An 18,441-nucleotide genomic window follows, 5' to 3' on the forward strand; every position below is an offset into this window, starting at 1 on the left:
GCCCTCCCACCCTGGGACTGCCAAGCTCTGTGCCATCCCCACAGAGCCACAGCCTTGGCTGTGCCACCACTGCAAAGCCCTGCCCCACACTTTGGGTCGCCTCCACCTCAGCAGAACCACAGAGCCACTGGGCTTGGGAAAGCCCTTGGAGCTGCTGGAGCTCTCCCCCTGCACAGCCCAGCACTGAGCCAGCAGCTCAGCCCCACAGCTTTGGGGTCCCTCCAGGGCTGGGCACTGCCCCAGCTCCCTGGGCAGCCTGGCACAGGGCTCACACCCCTCTCAGGGAAACAGCTCAGCCTCAGCTCCAGCCTCAGCCTCCCCTGGGGCAGCTGCAGCCCCTTTCCCCTTGCTCTGTCACTCGTCACTGACCCCCAGCCCCCTGCAGCCTCCTGTCAGGGAGTGTCAGAGTGCTGCTGCCTCCCCTCAGCCTCCTCTTCTCCAGGCTGAGCCTCCCCCCAGCACCAGTCACACTCCTGGGGGTGCAGCTCACCCCTTCTGGCTCTGCTCCTGCAACCCCCAAGGTCCAGCTCCCACTCCCCCACCTCCCCTCCCCCTTCCCCCAAACCACACCAGGAAAAGCCCCAGCACCCTGAGGCCTTACTCTGCTCCATGCTGCTGGAGGAGCTGGTGCAGCATGTGGGACTGCTGGGCATGGTGCAGCTCAGGGGGTGCCATGCTCTGCCCCAGCCCGTAGGCTGGCAGCAGGGGCTCAGCCTTCAGGTACATGTCCCGCTGCAGCCCGGGGAAGTGGGGGTTGTGCTGCTGCTGCTGGGGGTGAGGGGGAGGTGGGGGAGGACCTGGGAGGTGGGGAGGGGGAGGGGGAGGTGGTGGGGGAGGAGGAGGAGGAGGAGGAGGGTGCTCCAGGCGAGATGGGGGCGTCATGTGGCACATGTTCTCGGGGGTCATGGTCCGGAGGAGATGAGGATCTTGAAGGAGAGGAAGAGGAATGAATGGCTGTTAGAGCAGCAGAAGGGCTGTGCACTGTGCCCCAAGCCCCAGCACAGCACACACACAGCACTGCTCCCACCCTGAGCCATCCCTGAGCCTGGGTTATCCCCCCACAGCCCTGTCTCCCAGCCTCAGCATGCCTGGGTGCCCTCTGCCACCCTCTGCCTTGCAACAGCCACCCTGTCCTGCCCTGCCTCTCCTCACAGCTTGCTCTGCAGCCCATGCACACCTCCTGGGCTCCTCAGGGAGAACCAGAGCTGGGCTTCCTTCCTCATGGCAGCAGCCTTGGCTGGCAGCTTCACACCCAAGTCCTCACACACCATCCTACCTCAGAATACAATCATTTGGGTTGGGAAACCTCCTGAAGCTGCTGGAGCCTCAGCCCTGCTCTCACATTGCCCAGCCCAGCACTGACCCCTCAGCACCTCAGCTTTGGGGTCCCTCCAGGGCTGGGCACTGCCCCAGCTCCCTGGGCAGCCTGGCACAGGGGCTCACACCCCTCTCAGGGAAACAGCTCAGCCTCAGCTCCAGCCTCAACCTCCCCTGGGGCAGCTGGAGCCCCTTTTCCTCTTGCCCTGTCACTTGGGAGTCTGAGCAGAGGGATGTGCCAGGGACAGCCAGAGGCACCCAAGGGGCTGCTCACTGGGTTTGGGTGCTGCCCTGCAAAGCACATGTGCTGGGCTCTGAGGAGGGCAGGGACAGGCAGCCAGAGAGGAGACCCCTGCATGAGCTGAACTCCTCCAGCCCACCAGCATCAGCAGGCAGGAGCTCCTCAGGGCACAAGCTTTGTGGGTTTCACCTTTCAAACCAGAAGAGGAGACTTTGATGTCCACATTTCAACACACAAGAAGGGACTTTCAAACCCAATCCTGCATTTCTCCTCTTCTGTTTGGAACTGGACCCTGCAGCCAGGCCATGCTGAGGGGAGATGTGACTGCACCATCACCTTAAGCTGCAATGCCAGTGCAAGGCTTGAGCAGGCTCAGGGCTCACCTCAGCTGGAGCAGGACGTGCTTTCAGCCTCCCCTGAGCTCAGGCTGCCTGTGTGTGGCAGTGCCCACAGCCCTGGCACACCACGGAGCACAGCACTGAAGCTTTAACACTGCTCCCAGCAGAACTGAGCCCTAAGGACACGATCTAAGTGCCTTGCTCAGACCTGCTGGGCACAGTCAGCACTGGCATCATTCCAGCAGCTGGTTTGGGTGTTGTAATGCACCCAAAGAAAAGAGGGAGCTCGTGGCATCAGCAAGTGACAGGCAGAGATGTCAGGCTGAAGCACTGCAGCTCTCAGCTCCTCTCTCCTCACTGCAGCAAAGAAACTTTCCCCTTGGAATATGCTCCTTTAGCAAAAAGGAAACCCTCCCCCCAGCTAAAACCTGCAAGGGAGGAAGGGCTGTGGAAAACAAAGCCTACAGGGATGCTACAGGAGTGGTGCAAAGCAGCAGGAATGAGCTGCCACAGGTGAGCACACCCCATGGGAGACACAGCACGAGGGGACTGAGACCTCCCAGAACAGGGCACAGGGAGGATGTCATGCTGGGGAAAAAAGAGAACCTCAAAGAATTAACCAGGGAAATGTCCCCAGGAACGTGGGGGTGAATGTCCTGGCTGCAGATGAGTGGGACTGTGAGGCATTAACAGGCAGCTCCCAGAGAGGTGGGTGACTGAAGCCTCAGGTGGAAGCTCAACCTTTGTCCTGCATGGGAATCCATCCCTGCCATTAAAGCAGACCTCAGCACTGCTCTAAAAGCCTGTGCTGGCTGAGGAGGTGGACACCAGGGTCCTGCAAACAACAGCAAAAAGAGCAGCTGAGCTCACATCACCCTCCTGAGACCCCCCCACCACCCACCCCCAGCATCCAGCCCGTGGGATCTGTGCTGAGCTGGGTCTGGTCACGAGCTGAGAGGCTTTGCCAGGTGCTGATGCCCCAGTGATGCACATCCCCTGTGAGGCACTGACAAAGCTCATCCCCTTCCTCAGCCTCTGCATCAGCCTGCACCTTCAGGAGTCCCCACGAGGCCCCTGCAGGAACGAGGGGCTGGCCCCTGGGGTGAGAGAAACCAAAGGGGTAGGAAGGGATGGGGGCTTTGCAGGTGTTTGAAGTGCAAGGCAAAGGTTCTTTGCCACCACCAGCAAACTGCAGGAGGGAGAAAAAGACATCCAGGGACTGGCCAAGCATGTTCCAGACCATGGGGACACGGAGGGGGAAGGTACCTGTGGGTGCCACTGAGCAGCCCTGGGCCAGCCACTGGGCTACAGGGACTTGGGTGCTAAAGCACTTGGCCAGGAGTCAGAAAACTCCTCCCACTGCAAGCTCTGGACAAGGGAGGTGTATTACACTGAGTCCTCCTGCTGAAGGTCACCAGGGCAGGGCTGCTCCCACCCCTTCTGCCCCCTCCAAAGGCTTCTGTGCTACCTGCCAGGAGCAAGCAGTGCCCTTTGGCAGCTCCCATGGACCTGGACTCCTCTGCCCATGCTCCTGGGCCAGCTGGGGCTGCCTTGGGCCAGCCAAGCCAAGCTCCCCCAGGGAGGAGGGGTGCTCTCCATCCTCAGGGTCTGCAGATGAGGACTGGAGAGCAGCTTTGCTTTCAGGCAACGGTCAGGGCTGAGAGGTGGTGTCCCTGCCTCTGCTTTGCAGCCAGGTGGTGATGGCAGCAGATACAACCCCCCCTGCCCCATCCTGCCAAGCACTCAGCTTCCTTCTGTGGGGCCTGGAGCAAAGACTGACAAGGCTCAAGAGCAGCAAGGGGCTGGGGGCATCAGCACTGCTCAGCTCAGCTGATGGACACAGCTTCAGAACAGCTCTCTGAGGCCACTCCTGTGCTGAGAGAGGAGCCTCACAGCCCCCCACACTGAGAAACCCTGCAGGGGATGGCTCCTTCCCAGCACCTCCAGCAAACAGCCTGACCCTGAGCACCCTCAGCCCTGCTGCTGCTGGCTCACCTACCAGCTGGGACACCTTGAGCAGCTCTCAAGGGACGAGCCACGGCAGCAGTGGCCCTGCACACACCCTCCACAGCACACACTGCACCTTCCCCACAGCACATCACAACCTCCCCAGGCTTCCAGGCAGGCTGGGGACAGGGGGCTGCTGGCTCTGCCCACGCTCCAGGGGAACAAACCAGGTGCAAGGTTCTGCTCCTTCCCTCAGGAGGATGGGGAAGCTGGTGGGTGCTGCCCAGGGCTCCCCCTGCTCCCAGGCACAGCTGCTGCCCAGCAGCTCTCCCCATGGGGAGCAACCTGGCCTCTTTGTTGTGCTTAAGGAAGGGCCAGGAGGAATTCCAGGGATTTTTTTTTTGCAACAAGATAAACAGAACTCTTGACCTCTCCCATCAGAGGCAAAAGAACCCAGCGAGGGCAGGCACTGGGGACCAGGCTGGAGCCTGGGGAAGAGGCTGCTGCTGCTGCTGCTGCTGGGGAAGGGGCCACCAGGAGCAACCTCCCTTCCTTCCCCACCCAGGGCTTGCTCCCAGCAAACAGCACTGGAGGTCAGCAGAGCGACCAAGTGACGCTGGGTGGCTGCCCCAGGAGAGCTGGGCTGCAGAGGAGAGGGGGATCCCCAGCTCTCTCTGCCCTTTGCAGGGTGTGGGGGGGAAGCAGGAGCCCCCCTGGGTGCTGACCCCAGTGGAGGGGAGTGAAGGGCTGGGAAGGAACTTACTGCTGAGCGGCAGGTCCATGTCTGTGTCCCTGGGCCAGGCTCCATGTCAGGGACGAGCTCCTGCTCTGTGCCTCTGGCTCCCCAGGCTCCACATCCCCCCCTGCCCCAGCCTTGGGGACCAAGTGGATCCCCACCTTGCCTCCTCTCCCGTTCCCTCTCTGGCTGCCTTTTCCCCCCCCACACACCACCTCAGGCAGAGCCCAGCAGCAGAACAATAGGTGAAAGTGGAGGGATATTTACTAACTGATAATGTCCCCACGTCCTGCAGCCGCCTGTTTTCTCCCTCCTGATAAAGGCTGGAGAGCCAACCACCTTCCCAGAACACAGAGGGGGAGGATGTTGGGGCTGGGGCTTGGGTTCTGAAGCTTTTCCCCCCTCCCTCCCTCTCTCCCTCCCTCCACAGCCCTCTCTGCTCTCTCTCACTCACCATTGACCTGCTGAGGGGAGTAGGCTTCAGATCCAGAGTCCGGGGGAGAGTCAGGTAAAGTGCTGCACAACAGGGAAAGAGGAGGGAAGGTCATGAGAAAGCAGCTCCCAGCACAACCAGCAGCTCCAGTCTGAACCACAGCACAACCAGCAGCTCCAGTCTGAACCACAGAACCCTGGCTGGAGATGCCCATCACCCTTATCCCCATCACCCTGAGCTCGGACTGTCACTGCCAGCCCCTCACCTCTCTCCTCAGAGCTCCCCTGCAGCTCAGGAGCAGGGAGGGACAATGTGCTGAGCTGCCAGGGGCATCTCCAGCTAAAAGAAGGCAAACAGCCATGGAGCCACTGCTCAGAGCAGAGGTGGGTAAATGGGAGGCTGTGGGGAGCTGGGCTGGGAGCTGCCATCTGATGCACAAAGCAACAGGCTGGGAAAACCACGGGATGGATCCTGCCTTGTGACCTGCATGAAGCTGGGCACCACCACAGCTGCTGGCTGCACCTCCCTGCCTCTGCTCCAGCACCAGGGGCAGGATTGGGCCCTGATTTCAACATGCAACCCAACAGAAGAGGGAGCTCCCAGCTGCCTTCTCCAGCACACCCCTGGCTGAGGACTGACACAGCTCAGTGTGTGTGGGGGATGCACTGCAGGGGACCAGCCAGAGCACACAGCTGTGGCCAAGAAGGGCAGTGGCAGCCTGGCTGGGCTCAGCAGTGGGGTGGCAGCAGGAGCAGGGCAGGGATTGTCCCCTGTGCTGGGCCCTGGGGAGGCTGCAGCTCCAGGGCTGGGATCAGTGCTGGGCCCCTCACTCACTGCCACAGGGACACTGAGGGGCTGCAGCTGGGGAAGGGGCTGGAGCACGAGGGTGCTGGGGAGGGGCATCACTGGAGCTGAGGCTGAGCTGTTCCCCTGAGAGGGGTGTCAGCCCCTGTGCCAGGCTGCCCAGGGAGCTGGGGCAGTGCCCAGCCCTGCAGGGACCCCAAAGGAGCTGAGGTGCTGAGGCTCAGTGCTGGGCTGGGCAGAGGGTGGGTTCCAGCAGCTCCAAGGGCTTTTGCAATCCAAATGACTCTGTGATCCTACAATTCCTTCCTTATTTCACCTCAGGGCAGCACAGACTGCAGGCAGATGGTCCCTTTAGCTCCAAAGCATCTCCCTGGAAGCTGATTTGAAGCAGCTTTTCCTTTTGCAGTCCCTCCTCGACACACAGCCAGGGCAGCAGCAGCTGGGGATGTGGATCTGCAAGCCAGGGGATGATTCCCACCACTCTGGTGCACAAGGACTTCCCCCCCTCAGACACTGGCTCTTCTCTAGCAGCATCCTGGAGCTCAGGAGCACGGGAGAAGCCGAGGTCCTGCTCCCCCAGGCAGACTGAGCCACAGCCATGCAAGGCAAAGCTGCAGCAGAGATGGGCAGGGAGGTGGTGGCTGTGCTGCCTGCAGCACCCCTGGCCTGTCCTCTCCAGGAGTGTTTGCTTCACCATGGCCTTTGCAGCATGCTCTGTGCAGGGAGAGGTGTTGGCTGTGTTTATAACCCCTCCATAGCTGGAGACACACAGCTCCAGCAGGTTCCAGCACCTCCCAAGCCTCCTCCTGAGACAAGCACAGCAGTTTGCCTCCTCCTTTCCCCATTTCCCTTCCTCACCCCATCTGCAGTGGGGACCCTTTTGCATTCCCTTCCCTCACACCAGCAGCTTTGTGGCTGGAAAATAATCCCAGCAGAGCCCAAGTGCTTCTGGGGGCAAAGCTGGGTCCAAAAGCAAAGGAGGCCCTTAGGGCTGCAGGGGGGAAAGGTGCAGAACAGCCACTCACACACCTCCAACCCTGCTCCTCAGGGCACCCACAGCCACAGCAGCAAACCAGGACACCCACCAGGACCTTCCTGCACCAGAACCCTACAAATGGGTTCCCCAGGGTAAGTGGAACACAGCAACTGGAGAGGGATAAGGTGGGGTAAACCCATAGAGCACACTTCCCTCACCTCCACCCTCACTGCTTGCAGCTCTCCAGCACTCCCTTCCCATGCTTGGTCTGGAGCATCTCCAACCACCTTGATTTCCAGGCTCCTTGTCACTCTGGCCATGGCTTCACACTCCATTTCCCATGAGCTTCTCAGGATCTGTGCCTTGGCAAGCCAAGTTTTGGCCAGGAAGGACCCAGGACCATCCTGGAGGCTGGAAAAGGCCTTGGAGCACTGCAGAGTTGTCATGGGATGTGCCCAGACCAAGGGGAAGGGTTGGCTGGTCCCCAGCACCTGAGACATTCCTCCTCCACGCAAAACCCACCACCATGGGGAAAGGGTCTTTGTGGGATGCTGAAGAAATGGTGCCATCAGAGCTGACCCAGTTCATCTCCATCCAACCCAAGGCCTCCACCTCTAACAGCAAGCTCTGATCCTTACCCATGGCCTCCCCCAGCCTGCAGAGCACCAGACACAGGGCAAGAAGGGATGTGACAAGGCATCACATCATGCCTTTGGGCATGGTTCCCCCTAAGCTGCATGTGGGGACACTGCAAGGGAAAAAGCCTTTGGTGTGGGGATAAAAGAAGGGCAAGTTTGGTTTAGCTTGTCTCTTGGTGGAAGATCCAAAGTCACCCCAATGCAGCTGCACCATGGGCTTGGTGTGCTGGAGGCTCCTGAAGCTGGGAGTCACCAGGTTGTGCCTGCTGGTAACACTAGAGGGCACGAGGGAGGGGGGGAAAAGCCAGAGATGAGCAGCCCTGGGGCCATCCCAGCCTCCCTGTCCCTTACACACACCATCTCCACTGGAGCAGGCAAAGAGATGGGCTGTGCAGAGAGTGCATCAGGGCCACTCACCAGCTGGGCTCCACAGCCAGGCTGGAGCAGGGCACAAGCTCCTCATGGTAGGACCATGGCACAGATCCTTGTGGTAGGACCATGACAAAGCTCCTCGTGGTAGGACCATGGCAGAGATCCTCATGGTATGACCATGGCACATGTGCTCCTCATGGTATGACCATGGCATAGATCCTTGTAGTAGGACCATGGCACAGATCCTCATGCAGGATCATGACAAAGCTCCTCCTGGTATGGCCATGGCACAGATCCTTGTGGTAGAACCATGGCAGAGATCCTTGTGGTAGAACCATGGCAGAGATCCTCATGGTAGGACCATGGCACATGTGCTCCTCATGGCAGGATCATGACAAAGCTCCTCATGGCACAGATCCTTGTGGTAGAACCATGGCACAGATCCTCATGGTAGGACCATGGCACATGTGCTCCTCATGGCAGGAGCATGACAAAGCTCCTCATGGCACAGATCCTTGTGGTAGAACCATGGCACAGATCCTCATGGTAGGACCATGGCACATGTGCTCCTCATGGCAGGAGCATGACAAAGCTCCTCATGGCATGACCATGGCACAGATCCTTGTGGTAGGACCATGGCACATGTTCTCCTCATGGTAGGACCATGACAAGGCTCCTCATGGTATGACCATGGCACAGATCCTCATGGTAGGACCATGGCACATGTGCTCCTCATGGTAGGACCATGACAAAGCTCCTCATGGCATGACCATGGCACAGATCCTCATGGCATGACCATGGCACAGATCCTCATGGCATGACCATGGCACATGTGCTCCTCATGGTAGGAGCATGACAAAGCTCCTCATGGCATGACCATGGCACAGATCCTCATGGCAGGACCATGGCACAGCTCCCCATGGCAGGGGTGTTGCCAACTTGACTTGCACACTTTGGTTTCCACCTGGCCAGCTTCAGATCATCTCCTTCTTTCACTCCCCTGGGACTGGGGGAGACCAACACGGAGCAGAGAGGTGTGTGAGGATGAGACCACACGTGTCCTTCCCTTTGGCCTCCTGGCAGTAAAGCTTTAGAGATACCAACTCCTGCCCCACAGCCCATTGTGGGGCCATGGCCTCTCAGTGTGCCAGGCCTGCCACAGTGTTCCCTGCTGGTCTCCTTGGCCACTCCAGATGGCAAATGTCAAGGTCACTCCCAGGAATCACATCTTTTCTCCTCCAAGGACTCCTTGTCCAGTTGATTCCATCAGCAACACCAGAACCTGGTGATCTTCTTCCCCTTCACCAGGTCTGCACCCAGAGCTCCTTGCCAAGGAGCACAAGTCCAGCTCAGGAGCCACCTGGTTCTCCCATCCCATGCTTGTAGGCTGTCAGCCCCCATGGTCACCCAGAGCTCATGGCTCTGCCACCACCTGCAGAGGTGGAGGATGGCCCTGATCCTCTCTACCTCAGCGCACACACACAAGGCAGGGACCAAGCAGCCTCTCCCACAACTTCAGGACCTCCACTCGTGGAAACCAGCCCTCTGCAAAGCCAGGGCTGAACAGAGCCTGGCACAGCCAGCAGCTCAGGCACCGAGGGACAAGCTCCTCCAGCTCCCAGCAGCCTGAGGCAGCACTTTCCCCCCACCTTGCCCTTGTTGTGCCACCCCAACCCCACTTACCCAGGTGCATAGGAGGCCTTGGGCTCTGATTTGATTGGAGGGACCACGTTGCTCAGGCAGTGGCTGCCCAGGTAGCCCTTGGGCACCACCATGCCATTGTTGTTGTTGCAGTTGAGGTGAGCGCTGTAGGCAGGTCCACAAGGGCTGGGCAGGAGAGGCCCATGTCGGATGGGGCCGTGGCTGCCAGGGGGAGGGAGGTGCAGGGAGCTGCTGGGGTTGGTGGCGATGGCAGCGCTGGCACTGCTGGAGCTGGAGGGCTGGGGGTGTGAGTAGCTGCCTGAAGCAGGGATGTCAGGGAAACAGCTGAGAGAGGCAGAGAGAAAAGGGGGGACAAGCTCAGCAGAGGGACAGCTCGATGGTCCTTGTTGCCCTCCCCTCCCTTCCCCAGGCTGGCAGCACCCAGGCAATGGCAAAGCAGGCAGCAGGAGGGTGCAGGGAGGCAGGTCAGCTGCCCTGGGCTGGGGGAGGCTGATGCCAGCCCCAGAGGGCAAAACCCACCTGAGGGGCTGCAAAGGCCCAGGGCACCAACCTCAGAGCTTTGTGAAGACAGCAGGAGCTGCTCTGCAGGCTTCAGCCTCCAGAACAGCCCAGGGCAAAGCCCCTCAGCCCCAAAGACCCCAGCCTGGGGCCCAGATCACCTCACTGCTCCCCACCTCCCTGCCAGGGCTGGCACACGCTGGGACACCCTTCCCTTAGACCCCCTGGCCCTGGGCATTTAACCTGTCCCTCTGAGCTCCCAGGGCTTGCTTTTGCCATTGCTCAGATTCAGGAGAGGTCTTTCGTGGTGCCCCTCAGGAGGGGAAAGAGGAGAGAGAAGAGATTGGGCAAGTTCAAAGGCAAAGAGCCAGGAAAAGACAGAAGGAAGGGCTGGAAATGAGTGAGGGAGCAAAGAGCAGAGCAGCCCAGCCCCAGGAAGGACAGAGGGGCAGGCAGAGTGCACAGTGATTTCCACACCATTCCTTGGATCATCAGCCTGGAAGTTGCTCAAGATGTCCAGAAAGCAGCTGTGAGCACTGCTCCTGCTGCAGAGCAAAGCAAGCACTTACATGTCTGGGGAGTCCTCCTTGCTGATGTACTCCTCCAGGATGCTGGTGTCGATGTTAGATGGTTCCAGAGCTCCATTAATGTCGTGGCCTGCCAGGGGAGAGGAGGTGGAAGCCTGAGCCACGAGAAGCACACCAAATGCTCATCACCACACCTTTGCAGAGTCAACAAACTGACCTGAGAAGATCAACAGCCCCTTCAGCTCCATCTGCCCACGCCCCACCTGCATCCCAGTGCAGAAGCAGGGAGGGATGGAGCGTGTGGGATGAGCCAGGGAGGTGCTGCTGGTCCACAGCAATCTGCAAGCCATGCTCTGGCTGGGGGACCCAGAGGCTTCCTGGGGCCAGGCTCAGGACCTGGGGGAGAAGGGAGCTCGTGGGGTCAGGCCTGAGCTATGCAAGACAGGAGCAGGAGAGCCAGGTCTTGCCCAACCACCACCCACTCGGCGCTGACGTGGCAGCAGCTTTGGCAGCCAAGCTACAGGAGCCATTGCTCCTGGTCAGGGCTGATGGAGGGGCTCCTCTTTGCAAGCTGCCAGAGACAGCAAGCCCTGCAGAGGCAGGGCTGTGTGCATGGGCTCAGGGGGTGCTCTGGGAAAGCTGCTTCCCTTCCCTCTGCAGCTTGCACCTCAACTCTGCAGGATGCATTGCAATTTCTCTGCTGCTGCCATGACAGCTCTGGATCAGCTCCTGGGAGCCTTCTCCTTCTCCTCTCCTTCTCCTTCTCCTCCTCCTCCTCCTCCTCCTTCTCCTTCTCCTCCTTCTCCCTCTCCTCTCCTCTCCTCTCCTCTCCTCTCCTCTCCTCTCCTCTCCTCTCCTCTCCTCTCCTCTCCTCTCCTCTCCTCTCCTCTCCCTCTCCTCTCCTCTCCCTCTCCTCTCCTCTCCTCTCCTCTCCCTCTCCTCCAGGGTGGACTTCCCTCTCCTTCCTCCCTCAGGACTCCTCCTCCTCCTCTCTCCTGGGGAAGCTGGGGCTGGGTTTGTTGACAGAAAGTGCTTTCTTTATCTGTGTCTCTGAAGTGGGAGTCTGCAGCCCTCTGGGGTCGGTGCCAGCCCTTGGTGCCAAAGACACTGCCAAGAAAGTGGAAGAGAAGACCCAGCTCCCCCCTCCAGCTCCCCCCCAGCTCCCCAGGCTCTGATAAGGGCCCTTCCTGAAGCACCACAGCCCCTGCCCAGGAGAAGACCCTGACCCTCAGCTCCCCCCCATGGCCTGTGTGCTGGGGAAAGGTCAGCTGCTGGAGCACAGAGGGCTGGGGGGGTTGGTGCAGCCCACCCTGGGCCAATGGCAGCTCCCCCCTCTGCAAATCCCTTTCATACCAAGACCAGCAAATCGGCAGAAACAAATCCAGGCAGGAATCCTGCCAAGAGGACAGGCTGTGTGCAGGGATGGAGGCAGCTCTGTGGCTGCAGGGAGAAAGCTGGGCAGCCCTTTGCTTGTGGGACACCTCTGTGCACCTGGGGACAAGTCATTTGGGTTGGGAAAGCTCCTGGAGCCTCAGCCCTGCTCTCACATTGTCCAGCCCAGCACTGAGCCAGAGCCCTCAGCACCTCAGCTCCAGGGCTTTGGGGTCCCTGCAGGGCTGGGCACTGCCCCAGCTCCCTGGGCAGCCTGGCACAGGGGCTGACACCCCTCTCAGGGGAACAGCTCAGCCTCAGCTCCAGCCTCAGCCTCCCCTGGGGCAGCTGCAGCCCCTTTCCCCTTGCTCTGTCACTCATTACTGATCATCACTGACCCCCAGCTCGCTGCAGCCTCCTGTCAGGGAGTGTCAGAGAGTGCTGCTGGCTCCCTTCAGCCTCCTCCAGACCGAATCATCCCAGCTCTCTCATCTGCTCCCCATCAGCCTTGTGCCCCAGCCCCTTCCCCAGCCCTGCTGTCCACCTCAGTGTCTTTCTGGTGATGCTTTCCCACGCAAGCTCTTGCAACGAGCCGGTGCATCTGGAGCACAGACATGGGACAGTGCTCTTCTCATCCCAGTGAGCAGAGGGCAGAGCAGGCAGAGCTTATGAGGCCCTGAGCTATGCCAACACCTCGCTTATAGAGTTGCAGAGCCCAGGTCAGCACAGGTGAGAGCCCTGTGCAGCAGCCACATCCCCTCCTGTGACATGGCAGCGACCACGGCATCATCCTGCTTCCACTTAGGGCTGACTGCAAGAGCTCAGCAATGGCAAATGCCACCTCCCTGCTCATCCCTGGGGACCTCCTGCCAAGTCCCCTGCCCAACACTTCTCCACATGCTGCATGCAGCCACTCATCACCCCTCCACACCAGCTGCAACCCTCCTGCCCCGTCTCTGCCACCTCGCTCTTGGCCACGCAACCAGAGCTCTCATGGTATGTCAACACCCCCCCCCCCCAAAAAAAAGCTGTCTTGTCTTCATCCCAAGCCCCAGGGTGGGGACCCAGCCTCAAAGAAGCAAAACCAAAAGGCACTTTACCGATCTGGCTGCCCTTTCCTGCCAAAGCTACTGAAGCTCTGCAGGAGCCTGAGCCCAGCGTGCTTCCCAACCACAGCTTCTCCATGGTACAACAGGAGCCCAGGACCTGCCTGGAAAGGCCAAGAGGTCCTCCATAGACTGCAGAGTGCTGGGCTTTGCTATTTCCTCTGCTCCCTTGTCTTAAAAGTCACCTTGAGGAGCCCTGAGCCGAGACCCAGGCGAGATAAGCGCGGCGTGACGCAAGGGCTGAGGGGTGATAAGAGCCCTGGCCTGGGTCTGGCTCTGCATGTGCCATGGGAAGGGGCTGCCCACCAGAAGAGAAAGGGCTTTCCCCTGCTTGGGGACAGAGGCACAGGTGGAAGGATGTCAGGGCAGCAAGGGGCTGGCTGGCAAAGCTGCACAAGGAATGTCCCTCTGGCCCACGGGCAGGGCTCTTAGCAAAAGCCAGCTTAGGTGATTAATGAGGAGCCAACGCTGCAGAGTCACGAGCTCCTGAGCACACTAACAACGCTCCCTGCCCCCCTCTCCAAAGTGGGGATTAGGAGGGAGCAGGAAGCCACCGAGGAGGGACCCTGGGAAGCTCAACAGCCACCAGACAGGCTCCCAGCATCTCGTCCTGGCAGGAGACAGAGGAGCTGGGGATGCTCCGAGCCGCCCCGTGCTGGGGGAAGAGCAGCAGCAATCCCACACTGCATCCCCTGCCTCTGCTCCAAGGGGCAAGCAGGAGCCCTGGGCACCCCCACAACGCCTTTGCTGACCCCCAAGCTCAGCAGGATGATTTCTGCCTCTCATCCCAGAGCACTGAGCCAGGAGAGGTGCCCCAAGAGCGTGGCCCTGCAGAGCAGCTCCTGGGTGCAGTCTGCACGCTGGGAGCAGCAGCCCAGGGCAGGGGGGCAGCAGGGCCAAGCCATTGAGCCACCTCTGGCACACTGAGCCCGTGCCAGGCATGGGCACTCCTCTCAGAATGCTGCTCCTAGGGCATCTGTGGATGCCTGAGGAGAGGAGAGGGAGAGGAGAGGAGAGGAGAGGAGAGGAGAGGAGAGGAGAGGAGAGGAGAGGGAGAAGGAGAAGGAGAAGGAGAAGGAGAAGGAGAAGGAGAAGGAGAAGGAGAAGGAGAAGGAGAAGGAGAAGGAGAAGGAGAAGGAGAAGGAGAAGGAGAAGGAGAAGGAGAAGGAGAAGGAGAAGGAGAAGGAGAAGGAGAAGGAGAAGGAGAAGGAGAAGAAGGAGAAGGCTCCCAGGAGCTGATCCAGAGCTGTCAGGGCAGCAGCAGAGAAATTGCAATGCATCCTGCAGAGCTGAGGTGAAAGGTGCAGAGGGAAGAGAAGCAGCTTTCCCAGAGCACCCCCTGAGCCCATGCACACAGCCCTGCCTCTGCAGGGCTTGCTGTCTCTGGCAGCTTGCAGAGAGGAGCCCCTCCATCAGCTTTAGGGCTCATCCTGTCCAACCCTCCTGCTGCAGCAGGTCCCACTTAGAGCAGGTCCCACTTAGAACAGGGAGGTTTGTGTGACCTTCCTGAAGCCTGCAAAGCAGCAGGAGGGAATCAGGCTGTAGCTGTAGCTCACCCCTGCTCTTCCCCTCCTCTTGTCCCTCTGCGCTGTCACCCCAAGTCCCCCCTTGGCTCCGCTTCCCGCCCCCTCCCCTCACAAAACGACACCCCCAGGGGAAGAAACTTTGCCTGAAGAAGGAGAAGCCATGGAAGCCCCTCCTGGTGAGCAGAGCCAGGCCAGCAGAGGCCCCCCAGGCCGTGGGGGAATGTCAGGAATCCCAATGTTTGGACTGCTCTGCTCTGCCTTCCCCAAAGCTCCCAACAGCATCACGCAGCCAGCCGCCTCCTCCCACGGCCTCAGCCCTGCCAGCTCCTCCTGGGGACATCCCCTAGGCCTGGCCCTGCTGGGGACATCCCCTCAGCCCCCAACAACTTGCCCCCTGGTCTGTTTTGGGGTGCTGTGCCACGTCCCAGGGCGCACAGACAGGGGGCTGCGAAGGGTTAAGAGCGGGGTCTGGCCCCAGCCGTCGGAGAGATTAAACCCAGAATGTACCTGGAGTGAGAGCCTTGAGAAGTTTATGGTATTTCTATTTATAACAGGCCCTCCCCCACCTATTCTTGCTCTGTTGCCTGTCTTCTAATCACCCCTGATCCTGCCTGGGTCACCCTGGGGGTGGGAGGAAAGGGGGAGAGCTGAAGAACTTCACCCTGGGATGGGCTAACAAGAACCAGATGTGGCAAGCTGGAGATGACAATGAGCTCAACCTCTAGCCAGGGGCTGGGCAACATCAGCCAGGGGGCTGTGGGGACAGCAGGGATGAGGAGGAAGAGAGGAGGCTGTGCCAAGGTCAGAGCCACCAAAGCCACGTTCCCCTGGGTGAGGCTCCGTGGTGGGTTTGCAGGGGCAAGGGCTGCAAGGGGAGCAGCGTGCTCAGCCCCCAGTGCTGGGGAAGCTGCTGAGAAGAGGATGGCAAAGCCACAGCCATGGGCCTTGGAGACCTCCCTCCCATTTGTTTCCATCCCCTGCCAACCTCAGCCCTGCCTGCTTGCCAAAACAGACAGGTACAAGCGATGGTCCCCACCGTGGGCTGCTCTGAAAGCCCAGCTGCTGCCCCAGAACGCTCCCCTGGGGCAGAGGGGACAAGCAGAGCTCCAGTGGCACTGGGGCAAACAAGCCTCCTGCCTCACTCCCAGCCTGGCTGCAAGTGGCTCTGGTGCCAGGGCTTTGGAAGAAGGCTGCTGAGCTGCCTGGGAAGGGAGAAGGCTGGAAGAGAAGGCTTTGAAGTCCTTGACCTACACACAGGCCAGGCTGGAGGGTCCAAAGCTTTTGGGACATCCCCCTGCTTGGTGCCCTCCCCTACAGGAAGAATGTGAGGGTAAAGTGCTCCTGGGGAAACTGAGGCACAGAGCACCCTGCTGATTGTGGGTGGAACGGGACCAGGAGACCCCAGCAGCTCCTGGCTGATGGTCCCACGTGGCAAGGTGCAGTGTTCCCTCTCCCAGTGCCTCTCCAGCAGGAACCCAGGTGCTGGGGAGGATACACAGGCAAGCAGGACAAACAGAGACCCACCAGGCATTGCTGGGGTGGCCAGTGCCACAGTGAGGTTCAGGGACACAGAGGTGCAGGGACCCAGAGATGCAGAGCTCAGAGGTGCAGGGTCCCAGAGATGCAGGGACCCCGAGATAGAGGAACCCAGAGATGCAGGGACCCAGTGGTGCAGGGACCCAGTGGTGCAGGGACCCAGTGGTGCAGGGATCCAGGGATGCAGGGATCCAGGGATGCAGGGATCCAGTGGTGCAGGGATCCAGTGGTGCAGGGATCCCAGGGATGCAGGAACCCAGGGATGCAGGAACCCAGGGATGCAGGAACCCAGGGATGCAGAGCTCCAGAGGTGCAGGGATCCAGGGATGCAGGAACCCAGGGATGCAGGGACCCAGGGATCCAGGGGTACAGGGATCCAGGGACCCAGGGATCCAGGGGTACAGGGACCCAGGGATGCAGAGCCCCAGAGGTGCAGAGCCCCAGAGGTGCAGGGCCCGTGGCTGTGTGTGAGGGGTTGTGCAATCAGCAGACCCAGCTGCCACCTCGGCACATTCCCGTGGCCCTGAGCAGCTCAGCAGCCCCTTCTGCTTCCTCCCCTGTTTATCCCTCAGCCTGGGTGTGTTGGCTGCTGGCCTGGCTGTGGGCACCAGGAGTCTGTGCCATGGCTGGCTAACCAAACACTGCCTAAGCCCAGAGCACTTGGCTTCAGACCCACGTCCCCATCAGCAGGGGCTCGTCTGGCTCTGCCACGAGGGACCAAGCCCAAAGAGCACCCAGTGTGACAGCCCTGTGGATGGAAGCCCTGCTGTGCCTGCCCTGGGAAGGAGTCACCACAAAACCTCTCTCCCTGCCCTGAGACCCACACAGGACCTGCCACAGCCAGGCACTGGGACACACTGACCCCCCCACGGCTCCAGGAGCCCGACCCTGGGCTGCCCAGGGGGGATGGAGGGCTGGAAGCCTCCCCTCCAGCACAGCCCCTGCCTCCCCCCAGCCCCAGGCCCAGCATTCCTCCCTAATTAATGCTCTTTATTACCTGCCTGTAACGATAACCAGTCACTCCCAGCTCCAGGGGCTCCTGTAACCCAGCACACAGCACTCCCCCGTCCCCCTGGGACCACCCCAGAGCCAAGCCCCCGCTGCCCCAGGCTCTGCAAGGGGCCCCCAGCACAGCTCCTCCATAGGCTGAGCCCCTCATGATGGCAACAGCTCCATCACCTCCCTGGGACAGCCTGCTGGGCTCTGCAGGGGCTGCCACGGGGAGACACTTGGACCTGGTGCCAATGCACAGGAATGGGTGGCTTCAGGGCCCTTCATGTCACCTGAGGCTGAGGGAGCTACACTGAGCTGCACACACAGTCCTAAATGCCATCCTCCAGCAGTTCCAGTGGCACTGGGACACCCTTGTCCTGCACACACAGCACCACAGCACGTGGCCCTTCCCATCACAGGAGGCAGAGCACAGCCACCATCCCGGGTCCCATCCTGGGGACATCCCCTGGCCAGCCCATCACCAGGGACAGCCCTGAGCCTCCAAAGCAACAGGGCAGCTCCTGCAGCCTCTGCTCAGCCTGGAGCACACAGACCAAGACCATAAGACTGGATGGGAAAGCCCTTGGAGCTGCTGGAGCTCAGCCCCTGCCCAGCCCAGCACTGACACACAGCCCTCAGCAGCTCAGCACCACGGCTTTGGGGTCCCTCCAGGGCTGGGCACTGCCCCAGCTCCCTGGGCAGCCTGGCACAGGGGCTGACACCCCTCTCAGGGATGCCCCTCCCCAGCACCCTCGTGCTCCAGCCCCTTGCCCAGCTGCAGCCCCTCAGTGTCCCTGTGGCAGTGAGTGAGGGGCCCAATGCTGATCCCAGCCCTGGAGCTGCAGCCTCCCCAGAGCCCAGCTCAGGGGACAATCCCTGCAAAGTCACAGCAGAAACACAGCCAGGGCTGAGCACTGGGAGTCCATGGGGCCAGAACCTGTGGAAAACACCAAACTCAAGCCTGTTGAGATGGGGTTTGTGAGGACTGGGGAGTTCCCCAGAGCGTGGGGGCTCTGAGGAGCCTAATTTGGATGTCCTGTATTTTGAAATGAACAACTGGATGGAGCAACTGAGAGGGGGTTTCAATGCACACCCTCACTTGCCTCCTCCCCACACCTTCCCTATGGATAAAAGGCTGGCCCCAGCCTCCTGCCACCCACCCTGCAGGGCCTGAGCAGCGTTGCTGAGGTGCCCTGAGCTCAGGCTTCTCTCCCAGGGCTGCAGCCTTTGCTCCTCACACACATGTCCCAGCCCCTCAGCACCTTGGTGTCCCTGCACTGGCCTCTCTGCAGCACTTCCCTGTCCCTCCTGAGCTGGGCAGCCCAGCACTGGCCACCATCCTCTTGCTGCTGAGAGGAGAATCCATCCCAGCTCATTTAGGGCAGGATGCAGGGAGAGACACGCACCAGAAGACATGGGA

At 60.5% G+C, this 18,441-nt stretch overlaps 1 protein-coding gene across 6 annotated transcripts in view; it reads right to left on the reverse strand.

The window, feature by feature from the left end:
• The window catches only part of MYRF (myelin regulatory factor), a 67,024-nt gene that overhangs the window by 29,659 nt on the left and 18,924 nt on the right, over positions 1-18,441 (reverse strand). Inside the window, exons 1-5 of one of the 6 annotated variants that reach the window (XM_062000582.1) lie at positions 10,707-10,779; positions 10,532-10,619; positions 9,486-9,788; positions 5,034-5,095; positions 602-926 (exon numbers count right to left, since the gene is read on the reverse strand). In XM_062000582.1, coding sequence (XP_061856566.1) covers positions 602-926; positions 5,034-5,095; positions 9,486-9,788; positions 10,532-10,619; positions 10,707-10,758 — 830 coding nt within the window. In that variant the 5' untranslated portion in view covers positions 10,759-10,779. Of the gene's footprint in view, positions 1-601; positions 927-4,606; positions 4,703-5,033; positions 5,096-9,485; positions 9,789-10,531; positions 10,620-10,706; positions 10,780-18,441 lie in introns of those variants that run through there. The other 5 variants (XM_062000580.1, XM_062000578.1, XM_062000579.1 and 2 more) reach the window with 5 other exon arrangements.

This window comes from Colius striatus, chromosome 7, assembly GCF_028858725.1.
Source record: "Colius striatus isolate bColStr4 chromosome 7, bColStr4.1.hap1, whole genome shotgun sequence".
Lineage (NCBI taxonomy): Eukaryota > Metazoa > Chordata > Aves > Coliiformes > Coliidae > Colius > Colius striatus.